Raw genomic sequence first — 27,801 nt, forward strand, 5'->3', positions numbered from 1 at the left:
GTATAAACATTTTTAACACTGTGAAAGTAAATGCTCTGGTGTGTTCTGAATAGAAGTAGCACTCTTCAGTAATGCTCAGTTAAAACTCCAGTGTTCACATCGCTTTTAGAGGTTTGTTTTAGTTCAGCAACTCTATAATGAAAGGAAATATTTGTAAAAGAACTAGCTATTCAGAAAATCCCTGATTGTCGACCAGTGTGCTGCAGAACAATAGTGTGCCTGAGGAATTGCCAGGTATACAGATTCACACATAGACATTGAATATGTTACCATTTTGGAGTGTCCAGTGCAAACTTCTGATCCAAAAAAGACAGCAAAACCATCACCATGGCCAAAAAACAAAAACAAAAACAGACACAGTGGGATGGACAATGTTTGATGCATTAAACAACATTTCTTTACTTTCAAAACCTGTGATTTGGTAATGTTAAGTAGGTGGAATGTCCTGGACTTACTGCAGTAAACTCTAGGCATTTTCAGACACAACAGTAGCAAGAACTGAGTCCCTATAATCCCCCAGTCGCTATTTAGTCAGAGGAACCACACTGTCCCCCTTGCTTGCTTTTTTTCACTGACAGTGACTGAAAGTGTCTAACTGGCTTTAAAATTAGCATGAGTATAGAGTGGAAGATTTAAATATTTAATTAAGCAAGGGTTAGGGGAAACAATACAAGAACATACAAAAACCCACTCAAAACACCCACCCAAACAGAACTACATAATTACATACATGGAAATAAATGATTACTAGAGTTATTCAGATGTACCGTATTTTCCAGACTATAAGTCGTACTGGAGTATAAGTCGCATTTTTGGGGACATTTATTTGATAAAATCCAACACCATGAACAGACATTTCACCTTGAAACACAATTTAAAATAATAACAGATGAGAGAACATGGTGAACAGGTGTACGTATGCTAACGCTAACACCTTCAGCTACATGACGTATGCTAACGCTAACACCTTCAGCTACATGAGGCACAGACAGAACTGTGGTAAGTGTCTGGTATGTTAACGTAACATATGAACAGTTATTCAGATAACTATAGCATAAAGAACATGCTAACAAGTTTACCAAAGCATCAGTTTTACCCCAAATCAGTAAATCCATTAAATTCTAGAGGAAGTGCAGATTCTTCTTCTGCGTCGCTAAGAGCCTTGAGTGCCCTCTTGAGGTTGTCAATGTGAAAATAATCAACATGTGAAATGCGGTTGCCAGTGTGAAAATAAAGAATAATATCACATATTAGTCATACCCCGGCCAAAACTATGAAAAAGGGTGCGACTTATAGTCCAGAAAATACGGTATATGTTTTAATACTCAAGATTGAGTTGCTGTTTGCAGTTTGATTAAGTCTGAGAATGAATGAAAAATGAAAAAGTCAGTGTTATAAATGTACTTTCCTGGTCTGACTGGAAAATATCTGCCCCAAAGCAGGAGCAAAAAATTCCCCAATGTGTGACCCAGTCCCTAGTTCCTACTCGGTGTGAACGTGCATCAAATGGGGACAAACACAATGAAAAAGTACCAGGAACAGAAAACCTTCCTACAGTGACAAACCCCATATATAACTCAATTTAGTCATGTATTACTTGACTTCTTAACTCTCTTAGCTGCATGATTAATTTCAGCACCATGGACAGGGCCATTTTATGAAAAAAGCTGGAATTACTTTGGTTTTACCATAAAATAAAAATGTAGCCACATAGTCGTAAAAACTTTGCCACTAAAGTTAATTAGGTCTGCATCCTTTTAATGCAATACAATACAATACAACGATTTCATGCAGGAAAACGATGCAATACTGCTATTTTCACAGTAAATACTGACACCAGCAGCTGCCAGAACTCAACGAAACTCTCAGCTCCTTTCACAGTTTGTTTGTTCAAACAAACACAGTTGGTTTACGTTTACTGTGCAGTGGAAACGGGCGGCTGTGATCTTACCTAGTCGGGGGTCATACTGCCTCATCTGCACCTCCTCCACACAGTCGGCGGGGAACCAGCCTGTGCGTCCTTTCACCGTGCCTTCCCAGAATCCTCCTTCACCTATGCTTAACACTGAGACACACAACAGGGAGAAGATGTCAGTCAAAGGCTCTGTGAGGGGAGGGGCCAGTGCCTGCAGGGGTAATAACAGGGATTAAAGGGGAGGGTTAGTGAGGAGTTTTCACCAGGCTGATACAGGCACAGGTCAGGAAAACAGTTGATTAGGGCAGTAACAATTATGCTAGGAGTCAACCAGTCAAAATATTGTTCATTTTGTACTTTGAGACTTTATAAATACATTTTCAAGAAAGATAGATTCAAATAAAAAACTGAAATTATTCATTATTTTTTGACATTTGATGTGTGTGTGCGCAATTGAGCTACCTTTATTCTCTTGTGACAATCAATAATGAATAAGTCAAAAACAATAAAAAATGTGTGAATATATGTTTATATAAAGTGCAAGTGTAGTTTTAAATAGATATATTGGGAAAGAGAAAGTTTGCTGGGTAAAACTAAAGATGGTTCAATAATAATTTGCCCACTGCAAAAGCCACAGCCTTTCCTCACCTGTACCTGTTCACCTAAGTGAAAATGAGCCTTAAAAGAGGATAGAAGGAGAGGTTGAGGGACGCAGGCAGTACAAAGAAGAACGATTATAATATAGTTGGTCTTCATATTGTTCACTGGCGTAAAATAAGGAATGTAACAAAATATCATGCTAGTGTCTACTGCGAGTTTGTGTGGGGACTTACGGCAATGTACAATTTCATTCTAGAGATGTCAAGATTATTCGGTTAATAGGTAATCACGTTTCTTCATGTCACAATTTATCTTCACAATTTAACTGTAAAGATACAGGTACACAGCGCTTCCTGTAGGATGGGCTGAAACACTGTGCAGTTGCGCAGGGTAGCCCCCGTTCATCTGCTCATCCGAGGAGAAGGAGAGAGACTGTTCTCTAGCTAAAGACTGCAGGAATCAATAAAAAAAAAATAACCATGTGATTGTGATTATGACAATCATTATAGTTAAAATTTACTTTTCTGTAGAATTTAATACTTTTAAGCCATTAAATGAATACTTTCGAAATGCTTAAAAGACACTGGGGGTACACTGAATAAAACTTGAACTTGAACATTTTGTCATGTTAATGTTGTCAATTAAATTGCCAAATGAAGCCTGCGTAAATTCAGCCTGGAAGAACTAACTCCACCATCTACATCAAGGCCACCTGCTCCCCAGCTCAACCAACGCACCCAGTCCGGCCTGTCAGTCCTAACCCACGGAACTCCTCCAGGCTTCTACTTTTTCCCATGGAGGTTTTTGTAGTTTTTCCTGGCCGAGAAGGAGAGTCTAAGGACAAGGGATTCCCAGGACATCGCCCATCGCACCTGCTCCCCATCTTCAATCAACGCACCCAAGTCACTCCTCCCCGCGGCACCTCTCACCTCTGCTCCCATCAGCGCACAGCCGGTCCCATATTAACCCTCACTCAGTTGGCTCGGCCGCTTCAGAACGTACTGCGACCCACCACCTCCCCTCCGCCTCCTCTGCATCCCTCTCATCCTAATCATCTTCCCTCTCACCATATCTACCACCACCAGTCTCCAGGCCCTGGGGGGACACATCTAATACAAATAGATCATGGAGTGCCCATGATCGCAATGTCTTCCACCGGGGTCTGAGCGCCAAATAACCCATATAATAAAGCTTGCTAAAGAGTCTCTCCAGGGTGAATTAGCGCAATGTTTCACTTTCAGAATAATTGTAACACAAACATTTGATACGACATTCCGATTCAGAAAAAAGAAAAGAAAAATGTGCTTTTTACCATTTCCAATACTCTTGAAACAAGACAAATCCCACCCCTTTTATATGGCATTATAATACTGTTACATTCCTTAATTTGACTACAGTAGCATATGTGTGTATGTGTGTGTGTGTGTGTGTGCGGACGCGCGTGTGCATGTGTGTGTGTGTGTGTGTGTGCGTGCATGTGCATGTGCATGTGTGCATGTGTGCATATTTTCTGAAAGGGAAACAGAGGTTGAGGCGTGAGAAAAGCAGTGGTGAAAGCAGCAGCAGCAGCAGCAGCAGCAGCAGCAGCAGCAGCAGCAGCAGCAGCAGGGTGGCATGGAGAGGGTGCTGTGGTAATTAGAGATGAATGTATAGTTGATATTGATCTTCCCTGTAGGCCTGAGCCAGCACGCTCATTTCTACAACACTCATCCATTATCCCAGTGAGCTCACATGCGCTCCGCTCCTGCACCTCCAGCCCTGCCTCTCCACGCGTTGCTAGGAGACCAGGGTACGGTGCTGCACACAGGACGCTAATTGATGGCGTCTACTACATCGACGTGTACATTACCAAAACCAAAAGAATGCGCTGAAGACTGATGGTTCTAAGCAGATACTCGTGGCCAAGACCCTGGCTCTACTGTAGATCGAGAGAACATCTCGCAGTGGGTCAAATGCAGAGGAAAGATTTCTCTACCATACAAACAGCACGTTGAAATCTGACTATACATGGCCCCATTCATTCTCTCCTTAATAAGTGCAGTAGTTCTGTCCCGCGTGCAGAAAAGCACCCCAAAAGTATGATGGAGCCCCAGTCCGAGGGAGATTGACAGTCATCTTTACCCTCTTGCATTTTCCAACAATTGCTCCAATAGTTGATTTTTTTCACCAAGCTCAAGCTGCTTGACAATTGCCCTTTCCAGCCTTGTGGAGGTCTACAATTGAGTTGCTGGTGTCTTTTGACGTCTCTTTAGTCTTGCCCATGGCAGTAGTTGGAGTCTGTCTGATTGTGGGGTGGACAGGTCTTTATGCAGCTAACAAGTTCAAACAGGTGCTACTAAGTTAGATGAAGAAGTGTAGTAGAAGTGGACTTTTTAAAGGCAGACTAACAGGTCTTTGCTGATTGGCAGGTGTTCAAATACTTATTTGCAGCAATAACATACACATACATGCAATGTGATTATTGGATTTTTAAAGATTCTCTCACTGTCTCGCACAGTGGAACGGAAGCTACAATGAACATTTCAGACCCCTCCATAATTTCAAAGTGAAAGAACTTGCACAATCGCAGGGTGTTGTTTGGAATAAGTACAGGATGCCAACTGCCATAAATAAAACAAGAACAACATTTTGGGTCTGGGAGAGACGGGAGATGGCGGAGGAGAGTGGATTGGTGGTCGAAGACTTCTGGACGGCGTGGAGGAGCAGCCTTTTCTGGCTGCACGTGCCCGGAAACGTAAAAAGTCCCTTAGCTCGTCCGAGGGTTCTGGGAATGAGCAGCAGGATGAGGCTGAAGCAATTGATATCCGGAGTGAGAGCAGAGACTGTAAGGTGATCATAAAGCTTGCACAGGATAGTGCATCCTTTAAGGAGTGGAATTCAGTGGCATTGTCAAAGAGCCTAACTGTAGCTGTGGGAGTGATCAAGAGTGCGAGTGTCCTTAGAGATGGCTCGCTGCTGGTCGTGTGCAAGGACGCGGCTCAGCAAGTAACAAGTAACAAGCAACAAGTAAATGTGTCCAGCGATTGGAACTAAACGTCTGGGTGGAAAGGACATTCTTGTGTCTGATGCTGAAAGAAACACGGTCAGAGGAGTTATCGTAGGTGTCCCTACGGCGACGTCTGTGGATGAAGTTAAGGAGAATTTGACTGGAGCTACGGTGGTGGACGCTAGGCGTTTGAAGGTGACCCGGTCTGGGGTAAGATGTGACAGCTTGTCGGTAATGGTAACACTTGAAGGGAGGTGCCTGCCTAGTAAGGTATTCATTGGGTTCATGTGCCATGACGTTAGGCCATATGTTCCACCGCCCCTGCGTTGCTTTAAGTGCCAGCGCTTTGGGCATATTGCAGCGGTCTGTAGAGGGAGGCAAAGGTGTGGTAAATGTGCAGGAGATCACGAGTAAGGGAAGTGTGACGTGGGAGCAATACTGAAGTGCTGTAACTGTGGGGAAGAACATAGCTCTGTCTACGGGGGATGCAGGTATAGCAAAAGAGCTGCTGAGGTGCAGAAAATAAAGGTCTCTCAAGGTATATCCTATGCAGATGCAGTCAAGAAAGTTTCAAGTAACGAGTTTAGAGTAAATACAGAGAGAGGAGCCAGCGCTGCTCCCAGCCAGGGCGAAATGAGAAAGGCCAGCGTGGCTCCCAAGAAGTGTGAAGGTTTCAAGAGTGGAGGTCCCAAGTGTGCAGGTTCCAGAATTAATGAGAATACCCTGGTTGTGGATAGAGAGGATTTTGTACTCTTTATGGTGGATGTTGTAAACTGTGCTGCTCAGACTCAAAGCAGAACTGAAAGGATCAGGATCATTGCTAAAGCTGCAGGGAGATTCCTTGGAACAAAGGAGCTTGATTGGGCAGATATAGAAAACAGACTAAAGGCGCTAAATGGGAGTCGGAGTGATGGGGGTCTGCTTTTGGGGAGTCAGAGTGATCAGAGTGACGAGATGGGGGTGGGGGTGGTCTCCTGTCCTCGCCCAGTCTCGTAGACGCACGGCTACCAAGCAGCGACATCAGTGGAAATATTAAAGCCTGAAGAATGAAGCCTAAAGAATAAAGCTGTACGGTGGAAGCACCGAACGTCAAAGAAGGAGAGGAAGATGAAGAAGAGTCTCCCTGGAATAAAGCCGGTCGGTCTCTGAAACAACAACAACTATTCTAGTCACAAAGACATATCATGACCTCATGGGCTTTGTAACACCAAAGCAATGGAAGGAGTACTTTTACGGACTACGACAGAGTCTGAGGACTACGACAAAGTCTGAGGAATAAAGTCTGGCGGCAATGCAACAATTGGATGCCAACCACCATAAAACAACAACAACAACAACAACAACTACGAAAAGTCTGAGGAATAAAGTCTGGCGGTAATGCAACAATTGGATGCCAACCGCCATAAAACAACAACAACAACAACAACAACAACAACAACAACAACAACAACAACAACAACAACAACAACAACAGTAACTTTAAAAAAATGAGAATACTTTCCGGATCCACTGAAACAAACAAACAAACAAACAAACAAACAAAACACACACACACACACATACACACACAAACAAACAAACAAACAAACAAACAAACAAACAAATAAACAAACAAACAAACAAACATACTAGTAGCAGGAGAGAAAACTCTTCAGTAGTAGTGTCTGCAGAAGGAGCACTGCTGTAGAAACATGACACCAGCACACTGATACTGCACTGATGCTCCGCTCTGATCTGATCTTAACAACCTGAGCCCGCCTGTCTCCTGGGAACACACCACCCTGCTGCCTCTCAAATTCAACCAGCTGGATGTGTGCCTCTCCTGTGCGCCATGTGGATTCTAACCAAGGCATGTTCACAGATTTACCTAGTCATTGATGTCATCAGAGGCTCAGGCAGTGTCAGTAAAGGGTAAAGGCTGTTACTCAAGTAGTATAGTTTGAATTAAATTGTTTTTTCTTGTACTAGGAAGGTGGAAGAGAAAAAAAAATCCAATATTACTCACGTGGTAGTAGAAAGTTAAAAACATTTTCAGAAGCTACTAAAGAGTAAGTGTACGGAATTAGAAGGACAACCAGTTCAATAATGCACAATCAAAGGATGGACCAACTAAATAATATCTGACAGAGCCATGCAAGTGACATAATGTTATAATATTGTCAACATAAAGCTCAATTGTAGACTTGCTCATAGTGGGAAGAGTAACCAACCTTTTACATAAGGAATACACTGTTTGATTGTAAAATATGAATAAAGAGAATCACTCTTGGTTTGAGGAATAAACTGCCATGCGTTTACAGCAGTGTCCTCACTCCTTGATCAAGAGAGAAAACAAGCAAATCAAATGTTAATCAGGTGCTTAACAGTGGTGAAGAAAGGACAGTAGGATAACAATAGGACAGAAATGGCCTAAAACAGGGCAGTTTTAGAGGAAACCCGTCCCCGAGGGCATCTCCCCATCAGCTCAGAACAGTATAAAGTCAAGTTTTTCAGGCCTCCTCAGATTGAAAAGTACTTCTGAATAGATCTTTAAAACATTGTCCATGTGACTACCTTTGAAACTTTTCTCCACGATTGTAACATATAATATTATTCAAGTATTATTAAGTAGGGCTTAGGTAAAAGGTAAAAGTAAGTAAGTATTACCCAACTCTGGAAGAAGCAAGTCCAGATCTATTCTAACACTGTGGAAATAATAGTCCTTAGCATGATTATAAGGACAAGTATAACATATCTTAACCATATCATAACCATAAAATACAATGTAGTAATGTAAAATCAGCCTAATTAAAAACTAGTAGAAATGGCTTTGTGACAAAGAGAGAATGATGGAAGTCTGTATTAGCAGTGACATGAGCAGACATCTCCCTCATGTCTCATAAGTTCACTGTCAGACTCCAGGTCCAGCGAGGCTGGAGGTGTATGTTTGCCCTTGGTTAAGTCAGTCACGACTCATGGTTTAAAAATAGCCTGAGTGAGGATGCAGTGCTATTTATACTCCTCACACAGCCTGGCTGCAGCCGAGCTTCCCTGCCGGAGCGCGGACGTGCTCCGGTGACGGACCATTGATCACATTTGAATTCCTGCAAAGCTTTGCTGTAGCTTTGAGCTGAGTCGTTCCTTTTCTGTCTCTGAACATAAAGCGCTCGCTCACACGCTCAGGTCAATGTGAATGAGTGAGCCTGAGACACGCACAACCAGATGAATGAATGAAAGAGCTCACTTGTATGAATGAATGCACCACAGCACTGTGTTTCCTGCAGAGGCTCACAGCAGAATGTGCATCTGTGCTGAGAGAGGCAGATGGCTCTGTGCCACTAATGCACTCACTGTGATTCCAGCCGGATGCCATGGACTCGGGCCAGAGCCAGTGTTTCCACACTTACAAACATGGCCCTACAGGATTTCTGTACGGAACTGTAAATAATGAATTCTGCAAATATTTTATTTTATCTAATTATATGATGGTCCCACACAAACTGGGATGTTTCTGGAACGTTTGACAAAGTTTGCCTTGATGTAGACAAAGAACTTCATCAGTACCCTGTTCATGTTAAAGAGGCCGACACAGCATCCATATTTAAGAATCGGCTTGAAAAGTTCCTCTTTGAAATCGCATATGGCCAGTTAGGAACAGAAATAAAAACCTATAGTTTCCCACATACGCTGCCCTAGGAGCAACTATGTGGGGGAAGTATGGCAGCTTGAGCTCTATCCTCTGCTAAAGACTTTCCCTATCAGCAATATTCTATATTTGAGTTCCCCTGTAGTCTGTTGTGATGATGAAGTCATCCAAGTTCAGCTTGCTCTTGAAAGGTTTGTCCTCATCACAGACTCAGATATACATGCAAAACAGTGCTCCACTTTGATAGGTCGTACTGAGGACACCGAGGCCACTTCAGACATAACACTCTCAAGGAGGATTGAGTTGGATTGAGTTCTCTACAGAGGACATTATATTTCACAAATAACTGCAGCCTCAATTGTGGTCCATTATCCATTAGTCCAAGTAAATGTAGCTGAGAGCTATTCCTCTCTGCATGATAATAAATAGTTCCCCCTCACGAAAAGACCAAAATAAGAAAAATAAGTCTGTATGTTCCTGAGCACCTGAGTTGCCACCAATCTGTCGAAAATGTTTGAGCAGTGAGACTCGTTTCTGCACTTTTTTGATTTGTGAGTGCACGATGCGTTCAAGGACAAGAAAAAACTGGGGCAGCTCAGCATATACTAGGTCAACCGTAATGCTAAGTCTATGTATGACTTCCATTCTGGTCCAGCTAGAAATCAACAAGTTTGATTAAAAGTACTCCAACCTATTATCGCATGAATAAGAGATCATTTAAATGCTTTGTAAATGTGTCCACTATTGTACTTGTATTGTATTCGGGGAGGATCCACTGGATTGTTTTCAGCCGATGTCCATAGCCAAAAGGGCTAAGAATCAACGGGTCTCTCAGGTTTTGATGCAATACTCGATACAAGGCTCACAATACGATAATATCACATTTGACTATACATGTGATACAGCACATAAGAACTAAATACATTTTAACAACCGTATTTCTACAATACACTATAGGCACATAATTAATATATAAAATACAGACATTTTAAAGATACGTAAAATTTGAATATGGAGTATAATGTAAAAATTGCTACACAATGTCATCTTCAGTACTTTTCAATAAAAAAAAAACAAAAAAAAAAGTCTGATAAATAAACCTCAACTTATACATTTAAAGACATGATTAAACACATTGACATAAATTCGTCAGACTATCATTATCGGAATTTTTTTTTTATTTTTGTCAATATTGCCCAGCCCTAAGCAAATATGTAGAGCAATAAATGTCAGACATCGTGTAGATTTCTGTTGTTATGTTTTCTATTCTATTTCGTTATACAATTTATTTGGAGAAAAAAATAAATCAGCCCATATATGAATTATCTGATATCATCGACATTAGCACCAATACATCACCAATCCTACTTGATATGGTCCTCACATTGTACATTTGACTTGAACTCTACATCACTTGGTTCTTTTGGAGATGATTATTATTATAAATTATTCAACAACGAGCCCTCTTACATTATACCAGGGCTTGTGTGTAGCAGAAGTAGAGCTGCAGAGGTCATGGCCCCGTCTTTTCAAAGCTTTGTAAAGCGGTTAGCAGTGCCGCCCTGTGCCCCTCCTCTGCTCCCTGCCTTTAGACTTCTGTCAGGATCAAAATACGCCAGTTATTGTTAACCAGCTGGAGTAAGTCATCTCTTAATTCAACATGGCCCTGTCCTGTTTTGTCCACGTCCAGGAGTGTTCGCAAGGACAAAGCAGACTTGTGTTTTTGCTGAATATTGTATCTGGCTCAGTCAATGCGGCCTGCAGCAGCCTTCATGTTTATTCATACACTGATTAACTGCAACTGCTGTGTGTTCCTCATTAGCATTTGGTAAGAGTGTGTTTTAGTAAATCAGACATTATGTTAAACTAGCGTGGGATTGTATAAGTCAAAAACACAAGGTGTGAGCCAGAGTTCAGAGGAGACGATGTGTTTAGGAGAAAGGAGAGACAGAGGGGACTGTGCCGTCGTGGGACAGCTTGTATTCAGCAGGTAACTGTGTGGGCGGGACCAAGCACCCCACTGCTATTCTGATTGGACAGCAAGAGGGTTTGCTGTGACAACAATGCCCTTCCCTGAAGCAATTGTTTCATTTAATAATTAGAATAAGTAGATTTTTTGTTGGACAAATATTTTCAAATGTATCTATAAATAGCCACGTGAAAGCGGCAAACACACACACACACACACACACACACACACACGAGAAGACTAAAAATGTCCCTAATATTTGGTAAGGTAAAGCGTATAAAACTTAATTCACCTAAAAATCACAATACTCAGAGACACAATACTGGTGTATCGATACTCCGATACTGGTATTACAGTATTTTGATGACATCATACATATAAAGGAGGTTGCATTGTTGCCTGAATTTCAGTTGATTTTCGTGTCAATACTGGCCCAAATTGGCCAATTCTACCCAGACTAGTAGAGGGCAGCACTGAGTCTTTGAGCACCCAAATGACCTCTGTAAATGATTGTATTTTGAAAAGTGACAAGTAGTTTATTTCATTTGGAAACAGGATGTGTGCCCTGTGTTACAAAAGTATCAATACTTCCACTGATTCAGTATAAATACGTGTCTGCTAAGCTGATTCAAAATTCAGTGCTGTCTTCCTACTTTGAGCAGTAGGACGACAGCGCCATCTGCAGTCCGACTTCTTCAGAACTGTTTCCCCAGATATGAGAAAGTTGGTATGCCCCCTCGTCCTGATTTGCAGCCTGGTGGGCGTGTCTCAATGGCCTCCCTGATCCAACAATGGTACATCTTGCTCGCTGTGACCTTAGCGTTTTCCCAGTCCACGAGGAGGTTTTCCCGCCTGCAGTGGTCATAAAGAGGTGGTGTACTAACTTTATCACACCTGGAATACAGTTCTGAAGTCAGATGGTGTTGTCGTCCTACTGCTCCAAGAAGGAAGAAAGCTATAATCCTAAAATACAAGTCTGACTATGAGAAATCCTACACTTATTAAAATGCAAAGATCTAATCAAACTAATAGGACATAAAGCAGCTTTTAGTTCCATTTTAAGAACCATGATTACCAACCAGGGTGCAGCTGGAGTAGATATTGTGGCAGTTTAAATGGGGCTAAAACAAGAGTTGCTAGTATTGACATTGGATTAGAGTGGATTTAAAAACGTGGGGGGGGGGGGCTAATTATACCTCTCTGAAAAAACATTAAAAACTAAATTAGATCATTTCAACCCATAACTTCTTCCTCACTGTTACATTTAAGTAAAGTGACTTTTCCCAGTACAGTGTAAAAGCAGCACTTAGGGTCAAAATGAGCTGGCTGTATCGGATTTATAAAGCATTTTATTCTCCACATAGCAGGATGTGCACTGTTAACATGATAGTTGTCGTTGTCATCACAGTGAACAACTAGGATGCTTGAAATGTGTTAGGAAAGTAAAACATTTTCTGTTTTTCACATTTTTAAGATGGCAAAAATCAACCACCTTTAATAAACTTATTCAGAAATATTGCAACAAATAATCTAAAAGGTAAATAGGTAACAACCAAATATCAAACGTACTAATGGAACTGACTGTTTCCACATGCACACGAGACACAGAGACAGCTGTTTCAGAAATGACAAATGGGTCTGTTTGTCTAATTTGTGTCAGGCAATTACTTTCCCAGCTCCACACAAAGGCAAATACACACAGAATGGAGCGCTAAAGCAGATTATCAGAGATTAGCACATTTACACACTTGAGTTTGACGCACATAGGCCCACATTCAGCAGGCGCTCCCAGTGTGAGAGTAACAGTTGTGTTCAGCTTGAGTCCAGCACTTAGGCTCCGTGCAGGCGAACCCACCCTGACCTGCAAATGGAATATGTCAAACATGTCACCCCCAGAGCTGCTAAATGGGTCCTTCTTTTACAATCGCTGGAAGAATAATGTAGCCCTCATTTCTTTGATAATTGATGTGGCAGTATTTGAATGCACTGACAATGCTTACTCGTTGCTTAGAAACAGAAAAATATGCTTATTATTTTTACACAGTAAAAAAGAAAAGCCAAAAATGATCTTCTTTGGTGTATACCTGAATAGCTAATTACTGTTATGATAATCAATATGTACGCTTATGGAAATAAATGTTTCACTCCATACAGACCCTTGTAGGTAGATCTGACGTTACAAAGTCTAAGTGACTGTAAAAATGTCATTTTTGGATTGCCGCAATTATAATGATCTGAGAAACAAGTGACAGTATCCCTCATATGAAAGCCGTAAAGCTGCACCTGATGTTTACCTTCTTAAACTGTTTGCAGATGTCCAAAAACACATTCAGCATCCTGATGATTCACTGCATTGACTTCATAAGTGCTTTTCACAACTTCCAGAGGTTTTGAGTCACAGTAAAGCTCACAACAACAGTGTGCTTCTTGGTTCGTAAGATAAAACACTTGAAAAACGCTGTCCTTAAAGGCTGCTTTTACATTATATTTTACAGCTGGGCTATATGGCAGAAAGAAAAAAAATCTAGGTTTTTGTCCCTAATATTGATCAATCTCCATTTTCAATTTTCAGCATTGACTTCATGACCATAAAGACAAACCTTTAATCAAATTAAATTATTTTTGTTGAGCACAATATTGCAACAAGTTGGCCACTGTCCAGGGTGGACCCCGCCTAAGGCCCAAAGTCACTGGGATAGTCACCTGCGACCCCGAAAGGGAAAAAAAGCGGTAGAAAATGAATGAATGAATGAATGAATGAAATATTGCAACAGCAGATATCTCAGAGGGCAAAAATGTTGATTTAGTCAGTGCCATTTAAAACACCTAAAATAGACACAGTTATTACACAAGGAAATCCAAACTCTGCACTTGCCTCGTTAATTGCCTCGTCCTGCAATATATCCACACTAGGGCACAACTACATGGCAAAAATCAGGTACAGGCACCTTAAATGTCTGTATTTTTTTTTTTAACCATGAGAAAAGATAATATTTCCGAATGAGATCTGTCTGGGACAGTCATAGGCAGTTAGAGAACTTATGGTTCTCATTAATCAACGTCCCATTGGATAAAATGGCCTGTTCCTGCGTAACTCATCCACTCAAATACATAATGCAAGAGGCAATAGTGTAATTTTTTTATAAATAGCTGCTATTATAACACACTGTAAGGAATAAAAGGGGTTTTCTTTAATACAGAAGACACAAATACAGGCATTTTCATTTTATTCAGATCACACCACACATACTTCTATTATTAAAAAGCTTCTATTTTCTGAACACACCATTTTTTTATTGCTTTTTATCCATCCATCCATCCATCCATCTAGCTATTCATTCATTTATTTATGTATTTAATTATTGTACAAATCTAAAATCTAAATAGGTACTAGTGATGTCGAATGTCTCACAATAATATTGTGGGCTGGCAGAATATATCCAATCGCAACATAGACCATGATCCTTTGCTACATTTTAGTGCAGAAAACATGAAGACATGACTATTATCAGGAACTTTGGATTATGTCAGTAAATATTCGTACCAAAGGCTTGTAAAGGGATTTTAAATCACATATTCTAGAGCAAGATGGTTTGCTAAAAATACAACAACAACAAAAAATTGTTAAGGTGAAATTTACAAGTACAATATAATATGACATAGTTAATTATTTAAAATGGGCTTTTTCAATCGAGTGGCATTATGAAGCTCTGCAGACCAGTTCAGACTGTCAGCAAGTGTATTTCACACTATGTTTTCAAGGCCGTGCATAAGCAGATGATCTTTTTGGGATTCTACAACCTTTTTAAGTCAAACTATTTCAGATAATTGATTTTGTTTTCTCTGCTGGTCTCTGAGATGCCTTGGAATGGAACTTAATTATTTTACAAATCTTTACTCAATTTACTCTTCATTACAATCATTATTATAAGTGTAATTAGTTGCTCAGATTGGTTTTGCATTTTGAGCTCCTGCGTTTTAGTAATTTACCCTGTAAATCTATAAAGTTGGTCTATATTTTTCTTTAGCTGCATGACATAAAGCGTTTCATCTTCTTGGAGCATGTGCATTATATTGAAATCAGATATTGCAAATTAAAAAAACTGTGGAAAATGATCTTGTGAGATTTATCCCCCATGTGTTCACATTTGGATTAGATAAAAAAGGGAATAATGTGCTTGAGAAATTGTAGTTTGAAAAAGCATTGCAAAAATGAGTGATAAATCCAAACTTAGTCCAAATTATAAACCGTGTATTCATTATTAATTATGTCAAAATCTTGTCTTGTCTCACGGACCCAATCTTGTGTCTCGTCTCGTGGGAGATGCGTCTCGTCCTTACATTAAAACCGTAATAACACTGAACCTGTGCATACTTGACACGAGTATGAGCTTATTTGTTACAGTAAAAGGCGTATCACGGCCGCAGCTCCTTACTGGCTGTGGCACTGTTAATATTCTGAACACAGTGGGCGCGGCCGGAGCTCGTTAATCATGTTTGTGAATGTCTAATCTCAACGTTACTTGTGCCGCTTTCATTTTCATGGCTGTCTGCAAGATTTATAATGCAGTTTGCAGAAAGTGCATGGGCTGTGTGCATGGCCCGAGTGTGCGCTCCCAGTGTAGTACTACAGCAGCTTCTACAGGCAGCATGTTGTTAACCTACATGGACTGATGCCTTAGCTGAATACTGCCGCTGTGTCCTTGGGAAAGAAAGTGAAGCCGCCTTGCCTCAGTGTCTGCGTACACCGGTGTGTGGCTCCTTGATGTAAAGCGTCTTGAAAGGTAGAAAAGTGCTGTATAAATGTGACCATTTTGACTGAAAAAGGGATTCAGCCAATAACATTTATACAATAATTGGCTAACATTTGTGCCTGATAACCAATATTTGCTCATTTTAATATCAATCGGCTATTTTAAACAATATATATATATATGACAAGTGAAGTAAAATACTGTATTATGTATCTGTATACTTTGTTCTGAATGTTATGAGCATATTCGAGAGGTGATGTCTTCTGCATTCTGTCTTATGAATATTTATAACATTTCCTGTTCCTTTTTTCAGGACAATGAACTGAAATTTGATGAACAAATGAATGCTAGTCAAAGACTGTACCTCTTTCCTGTCCAAAAACAACCTGGAATAGGCTATCCATGCTTTTACCAGTTCACCTGTTGATTACTACAACGCACTTTACCTTGTATTTCACAGTGCTCACTCCGTAACCTTCTCTGGAGCAGAGCATTGCTGCCCGCCTCCTGACCAGTTCTTCCAGATGCACCCACATCGCTCCCATTTTCTCCTTCCTCCACTGCCTTCCTGTCCTTTTTGGCACTGATTTTAACTTTTTTTTCTTCTTTTTAAAAGCTCTTCGTGGGCTGGCTCACTGTATTTATTTGTATTCATCGTCCCAGTAGAGCCCAGCAGTCCTCAAACCAAGCTTCCAGGTTGGCTTTTCTGTGCGTGTTCCTTTGGTTTGTTCCATCAACCCAAAACATGTACAACGGGTAAAATCCTCCTGCAAAAGTGGTTCTGACCAAGCCTAGCAGAATATGGAGATGGGTCCCCGGGTGAACACTGCTACAGACTAGGGCTGAACAACTAACTACATTTGTGATCAAATTACAAAACACGATTATGTAATCACAGAGGCACACGATTATGGCCCTTTCAGAAGCCACACGTGCGTCCTGCATTTGGAGGTGACTGCTGTGAGTGCAGTCTGCAGCTTCATTGTTCGACGCTCAGGGGCACGTTAGATCGTGTTGATGTAGTGAAAAATCAGTTATAACACTGCCACCATAACAAATTTAGGCTTTCATAGAAGCCACACTGAACATTATCAGCCCAAGATCTTACTCTGACCCTTCTTTCACTCCTGTCTCTTTTTTGTACAAAGAAAGATTTGCTCCACTAATGTCTATCTGACATCTGACAAATGGATGTAACGTGTGCACTGCATTTATATCGCTTCCTTTTCCCCCGTGCATGTTAGTGGGAATCCTTGCTCTCTTTCTGTTCATGTCTAATTAGTCAAACTTATGCCACAAACTGTGCCTGCTTCGGCGATATAGGTCTATAACTGTTGCTTGTCCATTTCTATCACTTCCTTATTCCATGTGCATTAGTGGGACATGTGAAATGTGATCCCAGCGGTGTGAGCCCAGCGGGGGCCAAATGAAAAGTTGTACGTTCCTACTGTGGTCAGGTGACAGCACAGAGAGAGGAGAGGCTCTGGTTCCTTATGTAAAGCAGTTTGTGCTCAGACCAAGGCCGTCACAAAGCCTGTTCTGCTGTGAGCCTGGCACTGAAAAGAAATGCACTGATATCTTGGACTGTCATTATAACTGTTGGTGGTTAACTGGGGCTTAAACAGTGAATAGCTTTGTTCCATGTTCATTTAAAAATAATTTAAACGAGTCCAAAAATCTAAATGAGCTCATTCATAAATGAGGCTCAGCCTTTAGCTCAGACGTCATCAGTTAGTATTTAAAAAATATTATTTAAACTTTGCAACTCCATAGCGTTCAGTCCAGCTTAGCTGTGCCATCACGTAAGCTCCAGCTTTGTCCTTCGAAGGGGTGACCAGGTTATGCTTCCGCTCCGTTACCGTGGTGACAGTAAGTGGCCTCTCCATAAGTGTCCGTCTGGATGATAAGATCAGATTACCAATGAAAGGATCGTGGAAACACACAGTGCAGCGAGGCTATGGGACGGGACTGTTAATAGAGTGTGCTAAAGGGATTACCCAAATCAAACAGGCGTGTGCATGTGTGCAGGGGCTAAGTGACACTAAGTGAATGGGATGGACAAACACGTCTCATTAAGTGTGAACCAGCGGTTGTTTCATAGAGCTGAAGACATGAGGAGGCGAGATGGTGGACAGGAGCCTGCTCGTCTGGACTAATGCTGTCCATACAAACACATATGTCATATGTCATACACTACCAGTCACAGAAAAGAGTGGCACGTTTTACACTTGCCAAGACGAATCTGGAGCAAAAGACACATATTATGCATTAAACATGCTCTTGAATTCTTTTATTTTGACATCTCATGTTAGAACTTTTAATAATTTATCTACTGAATTTACACATTACTTTACTGCTGTAGTGAACGTGATTTGAGGCAGAAATGCTCAGAACAAATCTGGCGATCTTTTATGGACTTAAAAACAGCAAAGAAGACCTCTATCAAAAGAGCAAAAAGAGGAACATTTGCATAGTATATGTCCTTTTGAATTGTTCTAGTATTTTGGATGGAATTTTGTGTATTGATGACATAGATCAAGGGTTAACGCAAGGAACAAAAAACAAAAAAATTTACTGAAAAAGTTTCATAGTCAAAATCACTGCTTTAAGATTTTAAACAAATACGAGGACATTTAGGACATTTTTTTGAGGAAATAGGCTTGATCTGAATGAAACTAATGGAATACAGCTTACAGTCATGAGTCATATGTTATAAGAAGGTAATTTTGATAACATACCCCATTAAATTAAAAAAAGATGGGTGCACCGTGGCAGAGTGGTTAGCACTCTGGCCTCCCAAGAAGTGTTCAATTCCCGGGCCAGACAACATCACATGATCTCTCTGTTACTCCCACCGTTCAAAGACAGGCATGTGTTAGGCAAAATTGTCCTCTCTTAATTGGCATCCAGGGTGTACCCTGCCTAAGGCCCAAAGTCACTACCGCTCTACCCACCAGAACAAGCGGTAGAAAATAAATGAATTAATCATAATAACAAAACTCCCTGCATTTTTGTGTATTTGATCACTCATAGAGGGGAGTCAGAGGTGAGAACAATTCTAAAATATTACTGCAAATTTAGAAAAACCCAACAAAAAGACACAAGAAGGATGTTTCCTCCTCCATTAGTATAAATGGAAGTATGGAAGTACATTTTAGAGTTTCTACCACCAATACAAGTACAATCAGAGACCTATGTTTTATTAGAAAAAGGCCTGGTCTAAATGACAAATGGAATACAGCTTGTGATAAGCCCAGTGTCACGTGATGAAGAGATGCTTGTGTAAGAGGGGTCTGAGGGTCCTTCCCATAAAATGTAAGACGAGCAGATCTTACAATCTGGTGTATTTCATCATTTATAGAGGGGACTCTGGGGTGAGCATAGTGCTGAAAATAAATACACATTAGGTAAAAACTATCAAAGACACTAACAAAAGGATGATGTCTCCTATTACAATAGTAGACCACAGTTGTCTATTTTAGTTTCTACCACCAATACATGTGCATTCAGAGGCCTGTTTTTGAGGGAACAGGCCTGATCCATATGACACTTTATAAACTACAGCTTATACCACGGCTATTCAACTTATGGCTTGGGTATTTCTAGTATTAACCCAGAGCTAAATGAGAAAACAAGAAAAAAATTTTGTTTTGTTTTTTTTATACTTGGAAGATGGGTCACGGGCCTGATCAGACCGTTTGGAAGGCCTGATCTGGCCTCTCCCAAATATCCAAATATGTGTAGTAATCTTGGACGTTTGCAGGTTTTGCCCTAACTGCACATGTGCAGAGAAGTGAAGCAACAGCTGTGACAAGTTTCTCTTTTAGAGACAAGTGTTTGTAGCTAAGGCTCTCTCTTGCATATTTGATTTTTTTCTTCACTTTTTTTGAGAAAATGTTATCCACTAAATAATGAGTCTGCTTGCCCATCAATAAAGTCACTGCACATTACTGTATAGTCTTTAACACAGGAGTGTCAAACATATGGCCCCAAACGTTTTAATCCAGCCCGCCGAACGTTTCGAATTCAAACTTTCTGGAAGAAAGAAAGGAGACGGTTTTGTGGATGTTAGAGCTGTGCTAAAAGTGGAGCTAATGTGGAGCTAACAACAAGAAAACTAACTTCTGTGATGATGCTCTGAGGAAAACATCCTCTACAAACCTGGACAGATCAGAAGCCACAAGTAAAAACACATGTTAGAGTGTAACAAAGTATGAACATGACTGTGTCCACACTAATGTGACTGTGAACACAAACACAATCACCTCATTTGAGTCCCTACATGAATCATTTGTCACTAAGATCAACTTAAACTATGAAAATAGCGAGCTCATGTTGAGTTTGAGCAGAAACATGTCTGTGATATGAACATTTCAAAAGTCCATGTTCCTGTTCCTGCTGCTGCATGAATATGGACTCAGTCTTTCACCTGCTGTACATTTGTGAAACAATCTCCACAACTATTACTAGGCTGTAAAAAAGCTATTTATTTTTTTATTTTGTACATAATATTTGGCCCACGATTTGACAAAAGCGTTTGGTTTGATGGAACACTGTGGCTCATGCACTTATTCTATATTTTCAAGGCCAGAGGTGTAACTTAACCTACTTACTTAAACACTCTATGTGTGTTTGTATTTAGTGGTGTGTCAGATAACTACACATAACTACAGATAACTAAAGATAACTACAGATAACTACAGATAACTACAGATAACTACAGATAACTACACATAACAACAGATAACTACAGATAACTACAGATAACTACACATAACTACAGATAACTACAGATAACTACAGATAACTATACATAACTACAGATAACTACAGATAACTACAGATAACTACAGATAACTTCAGATAACTACAGATAACTACAGATAACTACACAGAACTACAGATAACTACAGATAACTACAGATAACTTCAGATAACTACAGATAACTACAGATAACTACAGATAACTACAGATAACTACAGATAACTTCAGATAACTACATATAACTACAGATAACTGCAGATAACTACAGATAACTACAGATAACTACAGATAACTACAGATAACTACACATAACTACAGATAACTACAGATAACTACAGATAACTACAGATAACTTCAGATAACTACAGATAACTTCAGATAACTACAGATAACTACAGATAACTTCAGATAACTACACATAACTACAGATAACTACAGATAACTACAGATAACTACACATAACTACAGATAACTACACATAACTACAGATAACTACAGATAACTACAGATAACTACAGATAACTTCAGATAACTTCAGATAACTACAGATAACTACAGATAACTACAGATAACTACAGATAACTACAGATAACTTCAGATAACTTCAGATAACTACAGATAACTACAGATAACTACAGATAACTACAGATAACTACACATAACTACAGATAACTAAATATAACTACAGATAACTACAGATAACTACACAGAACTACAGATAACTACAGATAACTACAGATAACTACACATAACTTCAGATAACTACAGATAACTACAGATAACTCCACATAACTACAGATAACTAACGATAACTACAGATAACTACACATAACTACAGATAACTACACATAACTACAGATAACTACAGATAACTACAGATAACTACAAATAACTACACATAACTACAGATAACTAAAGATAACTACAGATAACTACAGATAACTACACATAACTTCAGATAACTACACATAACTACAGTTAACTACAGATAACTACAGATAACTTCAGATAACTACAGATAACTACAGATAACTTCAGATAACTACAGATAACTACAGATAACTACAGATAACTAAAGATAACTACAGATAACTACAGATAACTACAGATAACTACAAATAACTTCAAATAACTACAGATAACTACACATAACTTCAGATAACTACAGATAACTACAGATAACTACACATAACTACAGATAACTACAGATAACTACAGATAACTACAGATAACTACACATAACTACAGATAACTAAAGATAACTACAGATAACTACAGATAACTACAGATAACTTCAGATAACTACAGATAACTACAGATAACTACAGATAACTACAGATAACTTCAGATAACTACAGATAACTACAGATAACTACAGATAACTAAAGATAACTACAGATAACTACACATAACTACAGATAACTAACGATAACTACAGATAACTACACATAACTACAGATAACTACACATAACTACAGCTAACTACACATAACTACAGATAACTACAGATAACTACACATAACTACAGATAACTAACGATAACTACAGATAACTACACATAACTACAGATAACTACACATAACTAACGATAACTACAGATAACTACACATAACTACAGATAACTACACATAACTACAGATAACTACAGATAACTACAGATAACTAAAGATAACTACAGATAACTACAGATAACTACAGATAACTACAGATAACTACAGATAACTTCAGATAACTACAGATAACTACAGATAACTACAGATAACTACAGATAACTACACATAACTACAGATAACTAACGATAACTACAGATAACTACACATAACTACAGATAACTACACATAACTACAGATAACTACAGATAACTACAGATAACTTCAGATAACTACAGATAACTTCAGATAACTACAGATAACTACAGATAACTACACATAACTACAGATAACTAACGATAACTACAGATAACTACACATAACTACAGATAACTACACATAACTACAGATAACTACAGATAACTACAGATAACTAAAGATAACTACAGATAACTACAGATAACTACAAATAACTACACATAACTACAGATAACTAAAGATAACTACAGATAACTACAGATAACTACACATAACTACACATAACTACAGATAACTACAGATAACTACAGATAACTTCAGATAACTACAGATAACTACAGATAACTTCAGATAACTACAGATAACTACAGATAACTACAGATAACTAAAGATAACTACAGATAACTAAAGATAACTACAGATAACTACAGATAACTACAGATAACTAAAGATAACTACAGATAACTACAGATAACTACAGATAACTACAGATAACTACACATAACTACAGATAACTACAGATAACTACAGATAACTATACATAACTACAGATAACTACAGATAACTACAGATAACTACAGATAACTTCAGATAACTACAGATAACTACAGATAACTACACAGAACTACAGATAACTACAGATAACTACAGATAACTTCAGATAACTACAGATAACTACAGATAACTACAGATAACTACAGATAACTACAGATAACTACAGATAACTACAAATAACTACACATAACTACAGATAACTAAAGATAACTACAGATAACTACAGATAACTACACATAACTACACATAACTACAGATAACTACAGATAACTACAGATAACTTCAGATAACTACAGATAACTACAGATAACTTCAGATAACTACAGATAACTACAGATAACTACAGATAACTAAAGATAACTACAGATAACTAAAGATAACTACAGATAACTACAGATAACTACAGATAACTAAAGATAACTACAGATAACTACAGATAACTACAGATAACTACAGATAACTACACATAACTACAGATAACTACAGATAACTACAGATAACTATACATAACTACAGATAACTACAGATAACTACAGATAACTACAGATAACTTCAGATAACTACAGATAACTACAGATAACTACACAGAACTACAGATAACTACAGATAACTACAGATAACTTCAGATAACTACAGATAACTACAGATAACTACAGATAACTACAGATAACTACAGATAACTTCAGATAACTACATATAACTACAGATAACTGCAGATAACTACAGATAACTACAGATAACTACAGATAACTACAGATAACTACACATAACTACAGATAACTACAGATAACTACAGATAACTACAGATAACTTCAGATAACTACAGATAACTTCAGATAACTACAGATAACTACAGATAACTTCAGATAACTACACATAACTACAGATAACTACAGATAACTACAGATAACTACACATAACTACAGATAACTACACATAACTACAGATAACTACAGATAACTACAGATAACTACAGATAACTTCAGATAACTTCAGATAACTACAGATAACTACAGATAACTACAGATAACTACAGATAACTACAGATAACTTCAGATAACTTCAGATAACTACAGATAACTACAGATAACTACAGATAACTACAGATAACTACACATAACTACAGATAACTAAATATAACTACAGATAACTACAGATAACTACACAGAACTACAGATAACTACAGATAACTACAGATAACTACACATAACTTCAGATAACTACAGATAACTACAGATAACTCCACATAACTACAGATAACTAACGATAACTACAGATAACTACACATAACTACAGATAACTACACATAACTACAGATAACTACAGATAACTACAGATAACTACAAATAACTACACATAACTACAGATAACTAAAGATAACTACAGATAACTACAGATAACTACACATAACTTCAGATAACTACACATAACTACAGTTAACTACAGATAACTACAGATAACTTCAGATAACTACAGATAACTACAGATAACTTCAGATAACTACAGATAACTACAGATAACTACAGATAACTAAAGATAACTACAGATAACTACAGATAACTACAGATAACTACAAATAACTTCAAATAACTACAGATAACTACACATAACTTCAGATAACTACAGATAACTACAGATAACTACACATAACTACAGATAACTACAGATAACTACAGATAACTACAGATAACTACACATAACTACAGATAACTAAAGATAACTACAGATAACTACAGATAACTACAGATAACTTCAGATAACTACAGATAACTACAGATAACTACAGATAACTACAGATAACTTCAGATAACTACAGATAACTACAGATAACTACAGATAACTAAAGATAACTACAGATAACTACACATAACTACAGATAACTAACGATAACTACAGATAACTACACATAACTACAGATAACTACACATAACTACAGCTAACTACACATAACTACAGATAACTACAGATAACTACACATAACTACAGATAACTAACGATAACTACAGATAACTACACATAACTACAGATAACTACACATAACTAACGATAACTACAGATAACTACACATAACTACAGATAACTACACATAACTACAGATAACTACAGATAACTACAGATAACTAAAGATAACTACAGATAACTACAGATAACTACAGATAACTAAAGATAACTACAGATAACTACAGATAACTACAGATAACTACAGATAACTACAGATAACTTCAGATAACTACAGATAACTACAGATAACTACAGATAACTACAGATAACTACACATAACTACAGATAACTACAGATAACTACACATAACTACAGATAACTAACGATAACTACAGATAACTACACATAACTACAGATAACTACACATAACTACAGATAACTACAGATAACTACAGATAACTTCAGATAACTACAGATAACTTCAGATAACTACAGATAACTACAGATAACTACACATAACTACAGATAACTAACGATAACTACAGATAACTACACATAACTACAGATAACTACACATAACTACAGATAACTACAGATAACTACAGATAACTAAAGATAACTACAGATAACTACAGATAACTACAAATAACTACACATAACTACAGATAACTAAAGATAACTACAGATAACTACAGATAACTACACATAACTACACATAACTACAGATAACTACAGATAACTACAGATAACTTCAGATAACTACAGATAACTACAGATAACTTCAGATAACTACAGATAACTACAGATAACTACAGATAACTAAAGATAACTACAGATAACTAAAGATAACTACAGATAACTACAGATAACTACAGATAACTAAAGATAACTACAGATAACTACAGATAACTACAGATAACTACAAATAACTACAGATAACTACAGATAACTACAGATAACTACAGATAACTTCAGATAACTACAGATAATTACACATAACTACAGATAACTAAAGATAACTACAGATAACTTCAGATAACTACAGATAACTTCAGATAACTACAGATAACTACAGATAACTTCAGATAACTACAGATAACTAAAGATAACTAAAGATAACTACACATAACTACAGATAACTACAGATAACTACAGATAACTACAGATAACTTCAGATAACTACAGATAACTACAGATAACTACACATAACTACACATAACTACAGATAACTACAGATAACTACACATAACTACAGATAACTACAGATAACTTCAGATAACTACAGATAACTACAGATAACTTCAGATAACTACAGATAACTACAGATAACTACAGATAACTACAGATAACTACAGATAACTACAGATACCTTCAGATAACTACAGATAACTTCAGATAACTACAGATAACTACAGATACCTTCAGATAACTACAGATAACTAAAGATAACTACAGATAACTACAGATAACTACAGATAACTACAGATAACTACAGATAACTACACATAACTACAGATAACTACAGATAACTACATATAACTACAGATAACTACAGATAACTACAGATAACTACACATAACTACAGATAACTACAGATAACTACAGATAACTACAGATAACTTCAGATAACTACAGATAACTTCAGATAACTACAGATAACTAAAGATAACTACAGATAACTACAGATAACTACAGATAACTAAAGATAACTACAGATAACTACAGATAACTACAGATAACTACAGATAACTACAGATAACTTCAGATAACTTCAGATAACTACAGATAACTACAGATAACTACAGATAACTTCAGATAACTACAGATAACTACAGATAACTTCAGATAACTACACATAATTAAAGCCACAAGCGGCATCCAACGGCCCTCGCGGGCCGCCGGCCTTCCGACTCTGCTCTCTGCATTTTACAGAGATGGCGCTAACGCAATTGTCTAAGAACTAAGACAGCGACACATTGGACATGTACAATGCTGTGCTTAACCAGTGCAAATGAACACAAATGTCGGTCAAATGTGCAGCTCCAGCGCACAGAGACCGTGACACTTGGAATATAAATATGGATAACTTTTGATGCTCCGCTTGTGTAGATTATTTTCCCAAAATATGGGCTTGATCGAGCAATTGCCCACAGAGGAGTTCATTAAAGTGTGAAGCATAAATGTGAACATTTCAAGGATTTGGCGTTTTTCCCATTTGTGACATATATTTGCGGCTCCAGCGCACAGAGACCCTAGTACTTAATATCAAAATATGGATAACTTTTGATGCCCCGCTTATGTAGATGATTCTCCCCAAATATGAACTTGATCGGGTAATCGCCCTAGGAGGAGTTTGTTAAAGTGTGAAGTGTAAAAATGTGGTCATTTTAGAGATTTTGCGGTTTCCCCATAGGGATAACATGGGATGTTTCTGTCATCGCTACAGCTACGCTTTACCAAATATGACTTTGGCTCCCATACTTTTAATTTGGCAAATGAGAATTGTGTGCAAAATGTCATGTCATTTGGGAAAAACTCTTGTTTATAGGCCACTCTGAAGGCCAAATAGTCCAAATTCTGCGAAAAGTTTGCAGCTCAGCTGCACAGAGACCGTAAATGTTATCCATAAAATTTGAATAACTTTAGATGCCCCACTTGTCTAGAGGAGGTACACCGATTTTGAGATCGGTGGGCAAAACGCACTAGGAGGAGTTTGTTAAAGTGTGAAGCGTAAATGTGAACATTTCAAGGATTTGGCGTTTTTCCCATTTCTGACATATATTTGCAGCTCCACGGCACAGAGACCGTACCACTTAAAATCAAAATATGGATAACTTTTGATGC

General features: G+C 38.1%; 2 protein-coding genes across 3 annotated transcripts in view; one reads left to right on the top strand and one right to left on the bottom strand.

Moving 5' to 3' along the window:
• rabl2 (RAB, member of RAS oncogene family-like 2) overlaps positions 1 to 27,801 on the top strand; it is a 321,019-nt gene that overhangs the window by 60,458 nt on the left and 232,760 nt on the right. The window lies entirely within an intron of this gene.
• Positions 1 to 27,801, bottom strand: part of shank3a (SH3 and multiple ankyrin repeat domains 3a) — a 273,592-nt gene that overhangs the window by 49,777 nt on the left and 196,014 nt on the right. For both annotated transcript variants that reach the window (XM_072435297.1, XM_072435296.1), the window contains one exon: positions 1,952 to 2,065. In XM_072435297.1, coding sequence (XP_072291398.1) covers positions 1,952 to 2,065 — 114 coding nt within the window. The remainder of the gene's footprint in view (positions 1 to 1,951; positions 2,066 to 27,801) is intronic.

Source organism: Eucyclogobius newberryi, unplaced genomic scaffold (assembly GCF_026437365.1).
Source record: "Eucyclogobius newberryi isolate DKJ021-1_F unplaced genomic scaffold, fEucNew1.0.hap1 SCAF_7, whole genome shotgun sequence".
In the NCBI taxonomy this organism is placed as follows: domain Eukaryota; kingdom Metazoa; phylum Chordata; class Actinopteri; order Gobiiformes; family Gobiidae; genus Eucyclogobius; species Eucyclogobius newberryi.